A 14,326-nucleotide genomic window follows, 5' to 3' on the forward strand; every position below is an offset into this window, starting at 1 on the left:
CGCCTGGGCGCCAGGAGGGGTGAGGGCGCGGGTCCTGGCGGCGCGGAAAACGCGCCAAGTTTCCCGTGGTGGGGAGAGCGGCGCCGGGGCGCCCCGCGGTCTCCATGGCAACCGGCGGGCGGCGGCGGCGGCCTGCGCCGGGCCGGCCTGTAGCGGTGAGGAGAAAGCGGCTCGTCCGCCGCCGCCGGCGGCTCCTCAGGCCCTAGGCCTGCTCACGGGGGCCGGGCCGGGCCGGCGAGCGGCCTCCCGGGGCGGGCGGGAGCGTGAGGGCGCGGAGCCGGGTGGGAGGTGCGGGCCGCGCTGCTGCTGAGATGGCGGGAGGGTGTCTGTGGCTGTGAGAAGCCGGGGCGGGAGGCTGCGGGGCCGCGCTGTTTTCCCGCGCTGAGAGTAAATGGCGGTGCGTGTGTGTGCGGCAGGTGTGAGCGGCGGGAGCAGCTCCCCGGCCGGGCCGGCCGCCTTCTCCCCGCCCCTGCCCGCCAGGAAAGATGCCCGGGGTTCTGCCGAGTGACAGCACCGGACCGGCCAGAGGGAGCCCTTGTAAGAAGAACAGGCTCTCGTTGAAGCTTTTCCAAAAAAAGGAAGCGAAAAGAGCGCTGGATTTCACGGAGTCCCAGGAAAATGAACAAAAGGGTTCGGAGTTCCGAGGCTCTGAGGTGTACGTGCGGTTCCGCTCCGGTTCGGCGTTTCTGGTTCTACGGGAAAGTTGCGCGGGTGCTGAGGAGGAGGCGGGTTTGCTGAGATGGACAAAGAGAAGTTCCTCAGGGCTCCCTGGAGGGCTCTGTTCCAGCAGAAGTTATGTGCTGGGACGCCTGGTAAAGAAACCCTGGAGCCAAGTTAATCCACCCGAACCAGCTGCTCATGACCAGGAGTTTCTGTAACTGTTTACTTCAAAAAAAACCCAAACTTGCCACACCGGGGCTGTTCAGCTGGCTGGCAAAAAGTTGTTAATAAGTTGAAGAAGTTACTTTGATGTCAAAGTCAGGTGGTGGTTCCAGTGCTGAGTTACTGGAAGTGTATGAAAAAGCAGGGGCTTGCAGTCAGAATACTGCAGAGTTTTTAGGGTTCTTTCTGCTAGAGGGAAAGGGATTGGTTGTGCTGCTCACTGTAATTCCTGAGGGTGTTTCTCAGCAAATCTATCAGCTAGGGAGGAAATTTAAATTGCTTAATGGTGGCTAATTACAGACATACTGGAGACTTGAAATTTGGGTCTGTTCCATCAGTCTGGTGCTGTCTCACTGCTTGTCCATACCAGGAGGAGTCATTTCCCCACGAGTGTCTCTTACACCCCCTTTTCTGTGTTCCATGCAGTGACCAGGTGGTTCCTGCAGCACAGCCCCCTGCACTCCTCAGCTGTGAGAAGAAGGACAACATGTTGCCTTTTGTGGGCTTGAACAACCTGGGTAACACCTGTTACCTCAACAGTGTGCTCCAGGTAAGGTGGCATTGAGATGGTTAAGCTGAAATGGATGAGGTTTGAAGTTTGGTAACACCTGGAAAGTGCCTGGGTGTAGTATCTGTCAACAATCCTGCTGGGCTGCAGCCTTGGGAGGTGACTGTGGTTCTGTGTGTTGAGCAGCTTCTTACTCTGCCAATTCATTTGTTATTTTAAACTCTTTGCTTTCAGGTCTTGTATTTTTGCCCTGGTTTTAAAACTGGAGTAAAGCATTTATATAACATCATTTCAAAGAAGAAAGAATCTCTGAAGGATGAAGGAGAGCAAAAAGCAGAGAAGGTAACAGGTCTCACTACTCATTCCTTCACAGCAGCACAATGAGAACTGATTACAAACAGATTTCTTCTCTGTGTAAGAAGTTTTGCAGTGCTGTGTCAGGGACAGATACTTCTGAGTTGTTTTGAACTTGTGTTCAAGCTTGAGCATTCAGAGTGTCTAACCTTGTAAGCACCCATCTCAAGTTTAACAGGAGAAATTTTGGAAGTATTAACAGGAGAAATTTTGGAAGTAGTGGATAATTATTTGAGTGGGTGGAAATAGGAGTTTGGGCAAAGATGGTTTGAGTTTTTAAGAGACTAGGTAGTCTGGCTTAATATTTGTACTGGCAGAAAAGGATTATATGGTCTGAATCTCACCTGTTGCCCATAGCCAACAAATCTGTCAACCCTCTTTTGGCAGACTGAGGGCAGGAGAGCAAAAGTTTTCACTTGCTACAGACAAAACTAAAGTATTTTTCTTCTTTTTATATTCCTGTTGCAGGGAAACTGTAAAGAAGATCCAGTGGCAAGTTATGAGCTCATCTGCAGCTTGCACTCATTGATTCTTTCCGTGGAGCAGCTTCAAGCCAGCTTCCTCTTAAATCCAGAGAAGTACACAGATGAACTTGCCACTCAGCCACGAAGGCTGCTGAACACCCTGAGGTACAATCTGCAGCACACTGTCAGAGCTTTTCACCTCCAGTTTTGAGGTCACTGTACAGCACAGCATCAGGGACTCAGGGGAGGTGGATGGTCTTAAATTTGGGGCGTGGCTATAGGAGGTTTTTGTGTTTGTTGTTAGCCCTGGGAGACAAACTCAAAAGTAAGTTTTCCTTTTGGAAGAATGCACTGTAAACCCAGCTGTGGATTTCAAGCAGTGCTGAGCCTTAGGTGTGGCAGTGGACCTGAGTTTGAAGCTGATGTCTGTTAAAGGCTGGAGCTTCCCAGGGCTATCTGTGACAGAGAGGACTTCTTTCCAGGCTTGGGGAGGATCCTGCCTTGCTTTTACATCTAAATCCCCTCATTTAAATCCCTCATTGGGCTGGTTAGCAAAGAATAAACAGTCTTTATTGCTTTGCCTGTTTGCTTTTACTAGAGAGCTGAACCCCATGTATGAAGGCTACTTGCAGCACGATGCCCAGGAGGTTCTGCAGTGTATCCTGGGGAACATCCAAGAAACCTGTCAGCTGCTGAAGAAGGAAGAGCTGAACAAACTGCCCGTGGAAGAGCCTGCAGCCAAAGTGGAGGACAAACTTCCTCAAAATACCAAGAGCAATGGAACTGCCAACCCTGAGGAGGAGGAAGAGGAGGAGAATGTAGCAAGCAGCCAGGTTGGAGAGGGAACTGAAGAGAAACTGCTGAAGGGAAACGGGAAAAGAAAAAGCGATGCTGAGGGTGGCAATGCAAAGAAAAAATCCAAAGTGTCAAAAGAGCAAATTGCAGCAGAAGAAAATCAAAGACAAACCAGGTCCAAGAGGAAAGCCACGGGAGAGAAGCTGGAAAATCAAGCTGATGCCATAGCCAAGTGTTGCAGTGAAAACGAGAGCACCAAGCCCACGCAGAAGAAGTCGCGGCTTCGGTTGAACTGGTTGAAATCTTCGTGCAAGCAGCCCAGCATTCTGTCTAAATTTTATAGTCTAGGGAAGTTAACAACAAGCTTGGGATCCAAAGACCCAGGGAAAGAGTGTGATGACTGTGAGCTCGAAGAGTCATCTGTAAAGTGTGAGAATGGTAACACTGTTAAAGAGGAGTATCGGGAACCAGCATCTCCTGTGGGAAGCCATAATGAAAAAGGAACTGAGAAAGAACCAAAACAGGAAGGTTGGTGAACAAGAATATGGGCTTGGAGTTAGGAGGGTTTAAGCAATTTCTGTGTGTGGGATGTCAGCCCTCAGACTGCAGCTCCAGCAGAGCTCTCAAGTACAAAACTGTGTTTTCCAGAATGGAAAAAATGTTTTTTTTGAAAGGGAATTTACATTTATTTATCTTTGTAATTATGTTTATAGGCCTCCCGTTCAGCTTAGATCCTAAGAGTTATTTCTTTAACATTAGTTAATCATTGTACAGTATAAAAAAGGCAGAATATTACCAGGTTTGTATTATCAGAGTTTTGTCATTCATAGAAATAGCAAGTGGATTCAAGATGTAAAGGAAAACCATTGTCAGGAGCAAACAGAGTCAAACCCTGTTGGCCAGGATTCTGTGTCCCAAGTTGTTACAAACAAAAGTCTCTCCTTCCCTCCCTGATTCTTAGTCCTTCCATATTTCCAGCATTCCCAAGGAGTAGGAAGGACAGTGGATGTATTGTCCATGCTGGTTGGTTGGGAGGCATGGATTGTGTTCATTCTGATGAGACAAGACACCTCTGAGGGAAGGGCTTTGGTATGAATTCAGAACTTACTCATCTGGAACTTGCTTTCTGATCCACTCACCACTTTTTATAAGAATTTGAAGGACTGCAGAATCTTTTTATCTGCATTTCTTCAGCAGACTAGACAAAAAACTGCCCGAGTTCAGAAAGCATTGGAAGACTGAGAATAAACAGACCAGGCAAAACCCCAAGTGTGGTGCTCCTTGAAGGAGGCTGACAGCCTGGTGACACGTTTTCAGAATGTGTCACACTTAAAGCATAAAATAAGAACCAAATCTTAAAAGAGAGAGGGCCAGAAGGCTCCCTATTTATTTCCAAGATGAGACCCTGAAAACTGCATGGGATAAGCAGCTCTTTTTATTCCTTTCTGGAATCCCTGGAAGGTCATGTGTGTAACAGTGATTTTCCAAGCAGGACAGCCAGATTGTGGAGTGGCTTTGGAAACAAATGCATCCTGAGAAAGTGATCTGGTTTGTGTTTTCTCTAGGTACAGAACTGGCTGTTTTTGAACTAGTGGAGAAACTGTTCCAGGGCCAGTTAGTTCTGAGAACAAGATGCTTGGAGTGTGAGTGCTTTACTGAAAGAAGAGAAGACTTTCAGGACATCAGTGTTCCAGTGCAAGAAGATGAACTTTCTAAAACTGAAGAGAGTTCTGAAAGTAAGTAATTGTCTCAGCTTATTGTGGCTGTGTTTCTGCTTCAGGCAGCCACTGGGGAAGGACAGTGCTGTAGTTACTGAGGAACACTGCTCCTATTTGTGCTGGTTAAAATTAGAGACTGTTCTGTTATCTCTTGACCTGATTAACTTTAGACTTTGGAAACACAGCACTGATAATGTTGACAGATCCAGACAGTATTAAAATTATGTCAGGTCATAAGATAGACTGCTTACAGTCCTGCACTTCTGTACACGTTTTCCTGCTTATAAATAGGTATTTGGGTCTTCCCTTTCTTCCAGGATAAGAAATCCTTCTGCTTTTTCTGCATTCTATAAGAAATATCTACATTTTGGTCTCAGAAATAAATGAGAAAACAGGTCTTTTTTTGTTAATTTACTGGAAAAAAATAAGAGTTTTTCTTCAATATTTGAAACTGTCATCACCTTAATAGGATTTGTTCTGCAGCTACTAGTCCTCTGGAATTTATCACAAAATTTAACTATATATAAGTTTTACCTATTTTCAAAACAATCTATATCTAGATTTTAGCTGTTTTCAAAAGGAAGCATTCCAAATTTTAAAGAAAATAATGTTCATTCCCACAGATGTAATTTGGAGCAGCTTTTACTATTTTTTACCCTCCCCCTTTTGCTGAAGAACTCCAGAGTAAAGCGTGTGAGGTGGTGCTCACAAGTAAAATGCTGCTGTCAGCAGCATTTCCATCCCCCTTGTCATTGGGGGTGGAGATGCTGTCAGGGGAGGCAAAATGTAAAAACTGAAGGGAACTTTTTACCTCCTTTGGAAGTTTGTCTCCATCAGTGACATTTGGGTCTCAGAGGCATCCACCCAACTTCCAGATGTGGCAGCAGAATGAGTGCATGTGAGCTGGGGGCAAGCAGGGGGAAAACTGGATGGTTTTAAGTAATAATATCCATGAAGTGATATTTTCATCACTTCATGCAATGGTTCAAAGATCTGAATCTGTTTCCTATTTCCTAGATACTGAATGTATTGTCTGGTGGTTTTGTTACCAGTTTTGTTAACCTGATAGATTCTGGTTTGTTGCTCTGGTGGTGGGATGCCTTAGGAATGTCAGTAACAGCATCTCTGAATGTAACAATTCTCTTTTATAGTTTCTCCAGAGCCAAAAACAGAAATGAAGACTCTGAAATGGGCGATTTCCCAGTTTGCCTCAGTGGAAAGAATTGTGGGAGAGGATAAATATTTCTGTGAGAACTGCCACCATTACGCAGAAGCAGAGCGCAGCCTTTTATTCGATAAAATGCCTGAAGTTATAACAATTCATTTGAAGTGCTTTGCTGCTAGTGGCTTAGAGTGAGTATGAAACCCTGTGCTGTTGGAAGGGACATCCTATCAGAAGAGATGAAAAGGTCTTCTAACTTTTTCCCAAAGCAGATTTTTTTGTTAGATTGAAATTAAATCAATGAGGGGACAGCCCCTGGATTTGTAGGGGTTTTCTGTTCTTACCACCAGTGGCAGAAATACCTCCTGGAAAATGTAATTTCACAGGAGACTGCTCAGCAAAAAGGGGTTTCTCTGTATTCTTACACCATATCCTGATAGCCTGATCTTTCTTAAAATGTTGTTTAATCTCACCCATCTGTGTGAGGTTAGAGGCAGGTTTAAGTACATTATCAGAACAAGTAATTGAGGACAGATTTGGATTTTAGGGTCGTGGCTAGGAGTAGTTTGGTTTCTCCCTCAATGTGAGTACTGAAATTCAGAAAAACAGTAAACCAGGAGGTAAACATTTTGAAGAGCTAATGCACATTATAGAAAAACTGATCACCTTTAAAAATACAATAATACCAATTGCTGAACTATGGATTTGACATTAGCTACTGTAGAAATCTTTAATTTTTTAAAAGATATTATTCTTATGAGAGCTTTTTTTACCTTTTTTTCATTGTTAGGAACTGAGGGATTTTCTTTAGGAGTAAAAAAAACCCCAAGCCTGTCCCTAGAGTTCTGTACACAAATGACACAGTGCTGTGACAACTGCCATGCAGCATTTTGCAGTAAACTCTGTTTCTCCACTGACATTCAACCAATGACAAATGACAGGCAGGTTCATCAGGAGAAGCTTTTAAACCTATCAAATATTTCCCCAGGTCTTTCAGAATGTTGTTACACAGTTAATTACATTTTGGAAACCACCTCTACAATTCTGGTGACATTTGCAGGCTGGCCCTGTATTTTCAACTTCTGATTTCAACTCAGCTGCTCTGTGATGTGCAGTACATTATTGAGGCACAATTTTTTTTGCCTTTTATCCACCTGGTTCCCTGTGCTTTGCATTTTCTTGTAGGTTGGCTTTCAGACCCCCTTGCCAGCAGGAAGGCTGATGCACAGGGCCTTCCATGGAACTGAGTTTGTAACATTTGTGTCACCAATATTATATTGGACCTTGAAGTGTATTTTAGACCTTTGGCACTGCACAGAGAGAGGCAGAAGTTGGCAGATGATTTCTCAGGATGTTCTCTAAAGAAGTGTTGATAACTGGGTGGTCAGTGAAAATCAGATTTGTAAAACAAGGATTTTCAGGATGCTATTAAAATACTTTTACAGGTAGTTTGCTGAGATTGGTAAAACTAAATTCTCCCTCTGTGTTAGGGAGGGACACTCCTTGTTTTTAGGAGTGTCTCAGTTTCTGACCAAGTAGAAAGGAAAGTTCCTTTGTCTCTGTAATGTCTGCTGACTTCTCTTCATACAAGTCTAGGATTGTAAGATACAGGATCTTATTTTCATTGTCCTATGTAATACCTGACTCTCACAACAAGGCAGAGAAAAAGCTGCACACTTGTAAAAACTGCAGTGATATTACTGAGTAGCCCTTGATGGGAGATGGTGTCCTGGTAGGACTGTAGGCTATTCAAAAAAAATACCAACACGAGATGTCCACCTGAAAGGAAACCTGGATATTATCCTGGGTTTGCTCCTACATTTGCTACTTTTTAGTTTCTCTAAGTGCTTGCAGGTTCTCCAACCATCACCTGGATCACTTACCTCTTCTGTCCTGGTGTAGTCTTCAGGTCCTTGCTTGAAAACGCTCAGACCTGTACCCAGGTCAGACTGAATCCAGGCTTTTGTGGTGTTCCTCATCTCTCCTCTCAACCATGACATGTTCTGCCAAGTGCCAGAGATCAAGGAATTCAGAGTGGAAAAATGCAATGTAGAACTCAAGTCAGTGATGAAGCTGAAAGTTCTTAGGAGGTTGTTCCCCACTTTTTGGCTTGGGCCACAAGTTTTGTTCCCCGGTTTTATTTTGGAAAAAGCCATGTAATTTCATCTTGATTTGGGATGATAAAGCACAGTTGCAAAGTAAATGGGGAAGAGCTGAAGCTGGTAACCCAAAGCACTGGCTGACTCCATCATATCCAGGGTCACTCACCATGAGCTTTGATGGAGCTTTATCTAATTCACTTATATAAACTTGTAATATTTATCATAAAAAAATCCTCTCCTCATAGACACACAATTGCAGTGGTTTGCTCTAGAAGTAACAACAGACTGTTTTGCTGGCCTCAAACTTAAGATTTTTTTTTTAAACTCAGAACCTTCATACAACTTCTCTTAGCATCAATAAAAACTGAAATCTTGCCTGCTTCTCAGGTGTGCTCTACTGAGTGTTCTGAGGACTGAATTTTAAATCAAGAGAAGTGAAGCAGAGGGGAAGGGCAATGTTAATGTTTGTTTGCAGAAAGGAGGGATTTCCTTCATCTTGTCTAGATGCTGGCTTGCAAAGTGTTGTTTGTTTTAAATAAAGCAGCCAGTGTGAAAATCTACTTGCCTGGGGTTGAGTAATTCTCTTTGGCAAGTATGTGTGTGGGGAGAAAAAAAATGCTGGGCCACGTGTGCTCTGACTGAGAAGCTGTTAGGAATCAATGTGTAACTGGTAATGTCTAATTTCCACTCTATAAATTTAACAGTTGGTGGGGAAATTGGATTTTTTTTCTTGTGATGCAGTATCAGGTAGGAGCAGGTGATTATTTAAAAAAAAAAACAACAAACCAAACCACCAGGTTTTGTAACAATTACATTTGTTAATTAGTGACAGCAGTGCTGCTGCAATCAGCAATCTGTATTTGGGGTATTTTGCATCCTTGTGTGTTAAAAGCATTGCAGTAAAACAGCTGAAATCTTTAAGGGTCTGTAATAACTTGGGGCATTAATTCAGTGGGTAAAGTCCCACCAATTTCCAGCCTCAAAAACTGCAGCAGTCACTTGTTGTGTGTGAACTTCTGTGCATCAGTCAGAGGAGGCAGAGTACTTGGCATGCAATTTTTCTGTCTTCAGATTCTTATCATTAAGAAGAACAAAAAGCTAATAGGAAAAGATTTCCTCTCTTATTTCCTCCTCTCCAAATCTTTCTGATGCTGGATCTCATTCAGAAAAAAAGGTAGAGCCTGTTTTGGTTTTTTTCATGTTTTCTGTTAATATGGTTGTCCTAATGTGCTTGAGTTGAACTGGATTTCTGATCTAGAAGATCAGCAAGCAGTTTCTGTTTCTTGAGGCTCTTCTGAATATCTCTATTTCTGGCTCCTCATAATAGGGATCTTCAGAAGATTTTAGTTTTTCTATTTCCTATTCTATGCTCTTTTGTGTTTCTTTTGGTGTAGCCCGATGTTTATGATAAGCCTAGCTCTAAAATTAGATTTTGATTAATTAGGTTTGAGTGACTGAGGACATCTGTGTCTGTGTAAATGTATTTATGTTCATAAGGGTTTATGGCTGTGGAATGTTTGGAAGCACAGCAGGATCAAAACTAGACCCAGTAAACTAAAAGTAATATTCAGTTACTGCAGTTCTGCTTATCCTGCTGGGCTGTATCTGTGGTTTCCTTGGAGCAAAGGTAGTTTTCTTTTTTATGGTCAAGTGAAAGTTGAATGAGAGTGCTGAGCTCCTGGGAACCAAAGTTCTACAGGGTTTGTCCCTGTATCTTTCCCTGCACCACCTTTAAAAGCTGAGCAAGACAGAATCTATTAGGACATCTTAACATACCTTTAAAAAAAGGGATTAATTAAACTGGGCTGATGCAATATGTAAACCATGTAAGATGACAGTCACTCAAGGAGGCCAGCACAGCATGATGTGAAAGGCCTGATACTTATTTCCTTTTTAGACTCTTCAGAAGATTGTAACGAAAGAACTTAAAACTTTTCTTGTTGTAAACTTGTGCACTACGAACAAAATGGTAAATATTTATGGCATACTGGATGCTTTTCCAAAGTAGATCAGCTAGATAATTGTTTAAATAAATGAGTAACATAGGACAGTTAATGAAGAACTGCTAGTAACTCACAAGTGGTAGTAACTTAATCATTCTTAGATAAGCAGTGTGTCCCCTCTGGCAGTACTGTTGTGCATTAGGGGATCTGAGAAAAAGATCTCAGACATTAAAGCAACTTAAATTAAAATAGATTTATATTCCTTTATCTATTAAATTACTCACCAGCCCTTCTTATTTCAGCCTTGGCTGTTGAAGAGCTTTAAGGGGAAACCTTAAAACCTGGAAATCAGGGTGGTGTCTGGGAGTATTCATGCATAGAAGCATGAGTGATAACTGATTAAGTTCACTCCTCTTATCATCACTAATTAAAAATTCTCTTCAGTCAGTACTTGAGAAGAAGGGACCCTCTAAACATTCAACATGGTTCCTAGGCTGCAAGATTTAGTTTTATACATACTGATAGAAATGTCTTTACTGGACAGGGGTGCCAGGGGCAGACGATGAGAATCAAATTAGAAAGTGAGCAGCTTCTTACATTCCTATCACCTGGGTGCTTTTGATAGAAGAATAAAGCCTCACCTAGCAGCCATTTAAAGCAGTATTTATTGTCAGCTGTTATGGCAAGAGGTCTAACTTCATTCTTCTTCTCAAGGTTTGATTGCTATGGTGGTCTGTCCAAGATAAACACTCCCTTATTGACGCCCCTCAAACTGTCTCTGGAGGAATGGAGCACCAAGCCCACCAACGACACCTACGGCTTGTTCGCCGTGGTCATGCACAGCGGCATCACCATCAGCAGTGGACACTACACAGCTTCAGTCAAAATCACAGACCTGAACAGCCTGGAGTTGGATAAGGGCAATTTCATCACTGACCAAATGTATGAAACCATTAAACCAGAGCCACTGAACGAGGAGGAGGCAAGAACTGTCGCCGAAGACTACGACGACGGCGAAGTCTCCTTTAGAGTCAACGGGAACGCGCAGCCGGGTAAAGTGCTGAACAAAAAGAACATGGAAGCTGTGGGACTTCTTGGGGGGCAGAAGAGCAAGCCTGACTGTGACCTCTATAACAAACCAGCCAACCCTGAGAAGTTTCTCAACATGGTTACTGAGAACAGAAACCCTGAGGCCAGCAGCAGCCCCGGGGGCGCGGGGTGCAGCACATCGTCCCGGGAGCAGGACGGTGCCGGAGGACTGGAAAACAAAGCCCTGTACCTACTGCAGAGCCTCAGAGAGTATGAAGGGAAGTGGTTGCTTTTTGATGACTCTGAAGTCAAGGTGACAGAAGAAAAGGACTTTCTGAATTCTCTTTCTCCCACGTCCTCATCCACGTCGACTCCCTACCTACTGTTTTATAAGAAAATTGTAGAGTGATGCTGTATTCTGACTGTAAATATTAGGGATTTGCATACACCTCTTGGTCTGATTTGCATCAAAACTACCTGGAAGAAGCAGCTGTTTTGTTTTTTGAAGCTACTGGATCATAATGTTTTTGGTCTTTTTGTTTGGTGTTAAGTGGCTCAACTTGAATTAACAAACATGACCTAGAATTTAACTCAATAACTTTAATGCTGGAGAATAGTGACATTGCCTTTTAGGAATCCCAGTTTGTAGAGTTCCTAAATGATGCCTACAGCACATGGTAGTGGTTTTAACACAACCCTAGGTCTGAGACATGCCTATTGTATTATTAGCTTTTTTTTTTTTTTTTTTAAATAAAGTTTATTTGTATTCATCTTCTGGAGTAAATGTATATTAACTAGTGAATTTCATCAGAAGTTGTGTATTTTTGTAACTTGGGAAGTAATGCTTCTTATTTAGTCTTTGGGTAATTGATGTGGTTTATTCTCCTTCTCCAGTTCTCCACTGCTGAGTGCAACTCCAAGCAGAAGCAAAGGGTCTTGTAACCTTGTTTAGTGTGTTGGAAGGGACTGAACTTCATAGACATGTTTGAATGGCCTAATTTGCATCTTGTTGCATAGGTGTTCAGTGGGCGAAGTGTAAATAGGTGTGATTAATACTTCCAAAAAGAGGGGGGGAGCGTGTAGTGTAATTAAAATAATTTTGTACTTTCAAGAGTAAAGCCCTCTCTATGCATATCTGTTTGGGTGGATTTGGAACTTAGCAGTGATCTTGTGACAGTTAATTTGTACTTGGAGCTCACTGAGATGTGGGAAAAGGAAAGCGTTTGGCTTTGATGCTTTGTTAAGAATGTATATATGAAATAAAAACTTTATGATATGCATCCCAGATAACTAGATCAGACTTTTGTGTTTGGAGAGGGAAAAGTGGGAAGTGAGAAGTGGTTGGGCACTGTTACAAAAAGATTGGGAAACGAAGAGAAAGATAAGATGGAAAGTGCTTTAAAAATAATTCTCCATTTTTTTTAACTGGTTCTTGTACAGCATATCCTAGTTTGAGTGACTGGAGATAAGGTTCAGAGGCAAGGGGAAAGAGAAAACTAAGATTATTCTAAACACAAATGAAATGTCTGGCACTAAAGAGTAGAGATCAAAATCCCAAGTCACCTTTTAGATGCTAAAATGTTCAGATGAATCCTAAAAAAATTAACAGTTCCTTAGAGGGATGGAATGACAGAGGGCTGCTGCAGAGACATGGAAAGACACAAGATGTGAGTATGCCCTTGTTTTCTGGATATATATAAACTTCAAATACAAATATTACTCCCAGGAAAAGCCCTAGAAACTTCTGCCTAGTTTACTCTGCAATACTTAAGGTTTGTTTTTGTCTTTTTTTTTTACATTCTATTACTCTGTAGTATAAACACTGAGGTAACTGGTGAAAAAACCTGCATTTTCCATGTTATTGTGTCCCTCTGGTTTCTGTACAGGACTTGGTTTGGCAGTGTATCTGGATGATGGTGTACTAATAAAATGTATTTCAGTCTAGAGGGCTTGTCCTGTCAACAGAAAACACTGCAAGAAAGGCTGCACTAAATTTAGAGTTGCTTGTAAACTCCTGTTGAATGGATGGCTGTAGCAATTACCTTCTGTAGATGAGAAAAATCTGGAATCAAAAGCACATCAAGGCTCTTGCCTTTTCCAAAGCATTGTCACCAACATATAAAAATTCATTGTCTAAACCAAGAAATAGCTACATTAAAAAAAACCCAAAAAACTGATCTTACCTTTCAAGTGCAGCCAAACCACCTTACAGAATGCTATTTTTTTACTGTCTGCTGAATTTCAGCCTGCAAATGAATGTTTATTTTTCCAAACCTGACCTGGGACTTATCTTTCTCATTCAACTGCAGGAGCAGGAAGTGTTCCAAGGAAACAAAATACCATTATATTCAACAAAATACTGGCTACAGGCTAATCCAAGACAGACCCAGCTGTCTCCCATCATATCATACAGCTTGAGAGAGGAACCTTTGTAGGCAGCTGAAAAGAGCAAACACTAGCATATGCTTAAGGAAAAAAAACCAAAACACTTCTCTGGGTTAGGAAAAGATATTCTGGGGTGTTTTTTTTTTTAATTTACTCAGGTAAAGCCTCGCCACCTAATGGCCTGTTGTGTGCAGGGGGTGTAGGTTGATGCAATGGAAAGCAAAGGTTGGTTCCCCAAGCTCAGCTTTCCATCTTAAAATGCTTGAGTTTTACGCAAAAAACTCCAACTTGGAGCTATTTGTACTGATAAACCAGTTGGCTTCATGCTCACATGGGGCCACCCTGCAAGATCAAAGGATATTTGTCCAAGAACTGGAACAAAATCGATGCTCTTCTAGCTGAAGACACAACAGACAAGAACTACTGCAAATCAAGGTTTCATTCTTTCATGGCTATTGGGACTTGTTTCCCTTTTTTCACACTGTAAATATTTTGCACACCCCTTCATATAACTCTTGCAAAGCCACCCCCTCCTTCCTTCATATTGTCCAGTGTGTCCCACACAGCTTCCAAAGCCTTGTAAACCCCACCCCTGCCCTTTGAAATGGCTCTGAGTGTGTGTGAGGGGAAAGCCTGATGTTGAGTAGTTTGTTTTAAGCAAAAAACTCCATGCAGGCTTTCCTGGGGTGTTTCCTCACCTGTGCTACAGAACTAGTGCTGGGTGGTGTTCATGGGGGTCTGAGACTGATACCCCTAACAAGAGCACTGTGCCACCATGGTTATGAGGCTGATGGAACAAAAGAGCATTGGAGAAAGTGTCAGCACCTCCCCTGGTGCCATCCATCCCTCTGGGTGCCATCCCACACACCTGGAGCCCATGGTGGCTCCTGGCCCTGCCACCCCTCCAGCCCTGCTCAGGAGGAGGGCAACCATCCTGCTACCACCCCACCTGGCTACCAACCAGCCCCCCCCTGAAATTACTAG

General features: G+C 42.9%; 1 protein-coding gene across 1 annotated transcript; it reads left to right on the forward strand.

Moving 5' to 3' along the window:
* Positions 1–93: 93 nt before the first annotated feature.
* On the forward strand, positions 94–12,247 carry USP1 (ubiquitin specific peptidase 1). The gene is made up of 9 exons (XM_030455413.1): positions 94–155; positions 417–655; positions 1,309–1,432; positions 1,625–1,732; positions 2,213–2,373; positions 2,807–3,531; positions 4,569–4,739; positions 5,873–6,074; positions 10,643–12,247. The coding sequence occupies exons 2-9, from the start codon at positions 486–488 to the stop codon at positions 11,364–11,366; spliced, it is 2,385 nt and encodes a 794-aa protein (XP_030311273.1). The 5' UTR covers positions 94–155; positions 417–485; the 3' UTR covers positions 11,367–12,247.
* Positions 12,248–14,326: the final 2,079 nt, after the last annotated feature.

The sequence above is a fragment of the Calypte anna genome, chromosome 8 (genome assembly GCF_003957555.1).
Source record: "Calypte anna isolate BGI_N300 chromosome 8, bCalAnn1_v1.p, whole genome shotgun sequence".
NCBI lineage: Eukaryota > Metazoa > Chordata > Aves > Apodiformes > Trochilidae > Calypte > Calypte anna.

Bases quoted from the DNA above. Each gene is read 5' to 3' on its own strand.
- USP1 (XM_030455413.1), top strand. From the start codon at position 486: ATGCCCGGGGTTCTGCCGAGTGACAGCACCGGACCGGCCAGAGGGAGC. The intron at 2,374-2,806 runs GTACAATCTGCA...TGCTTTTACTAG, and splicing joins AGGCTGCTGAACACCCTGAG to AGAGCTGAACCCCATGTATG. The intron at 4,740-5,872 runs GTAAGTAATTGT...TCTCTTTTATAG, and splicing joins AACTGAAGAGAGTTCTGAAA to TTTCTCCAGAGCCAAAAACA.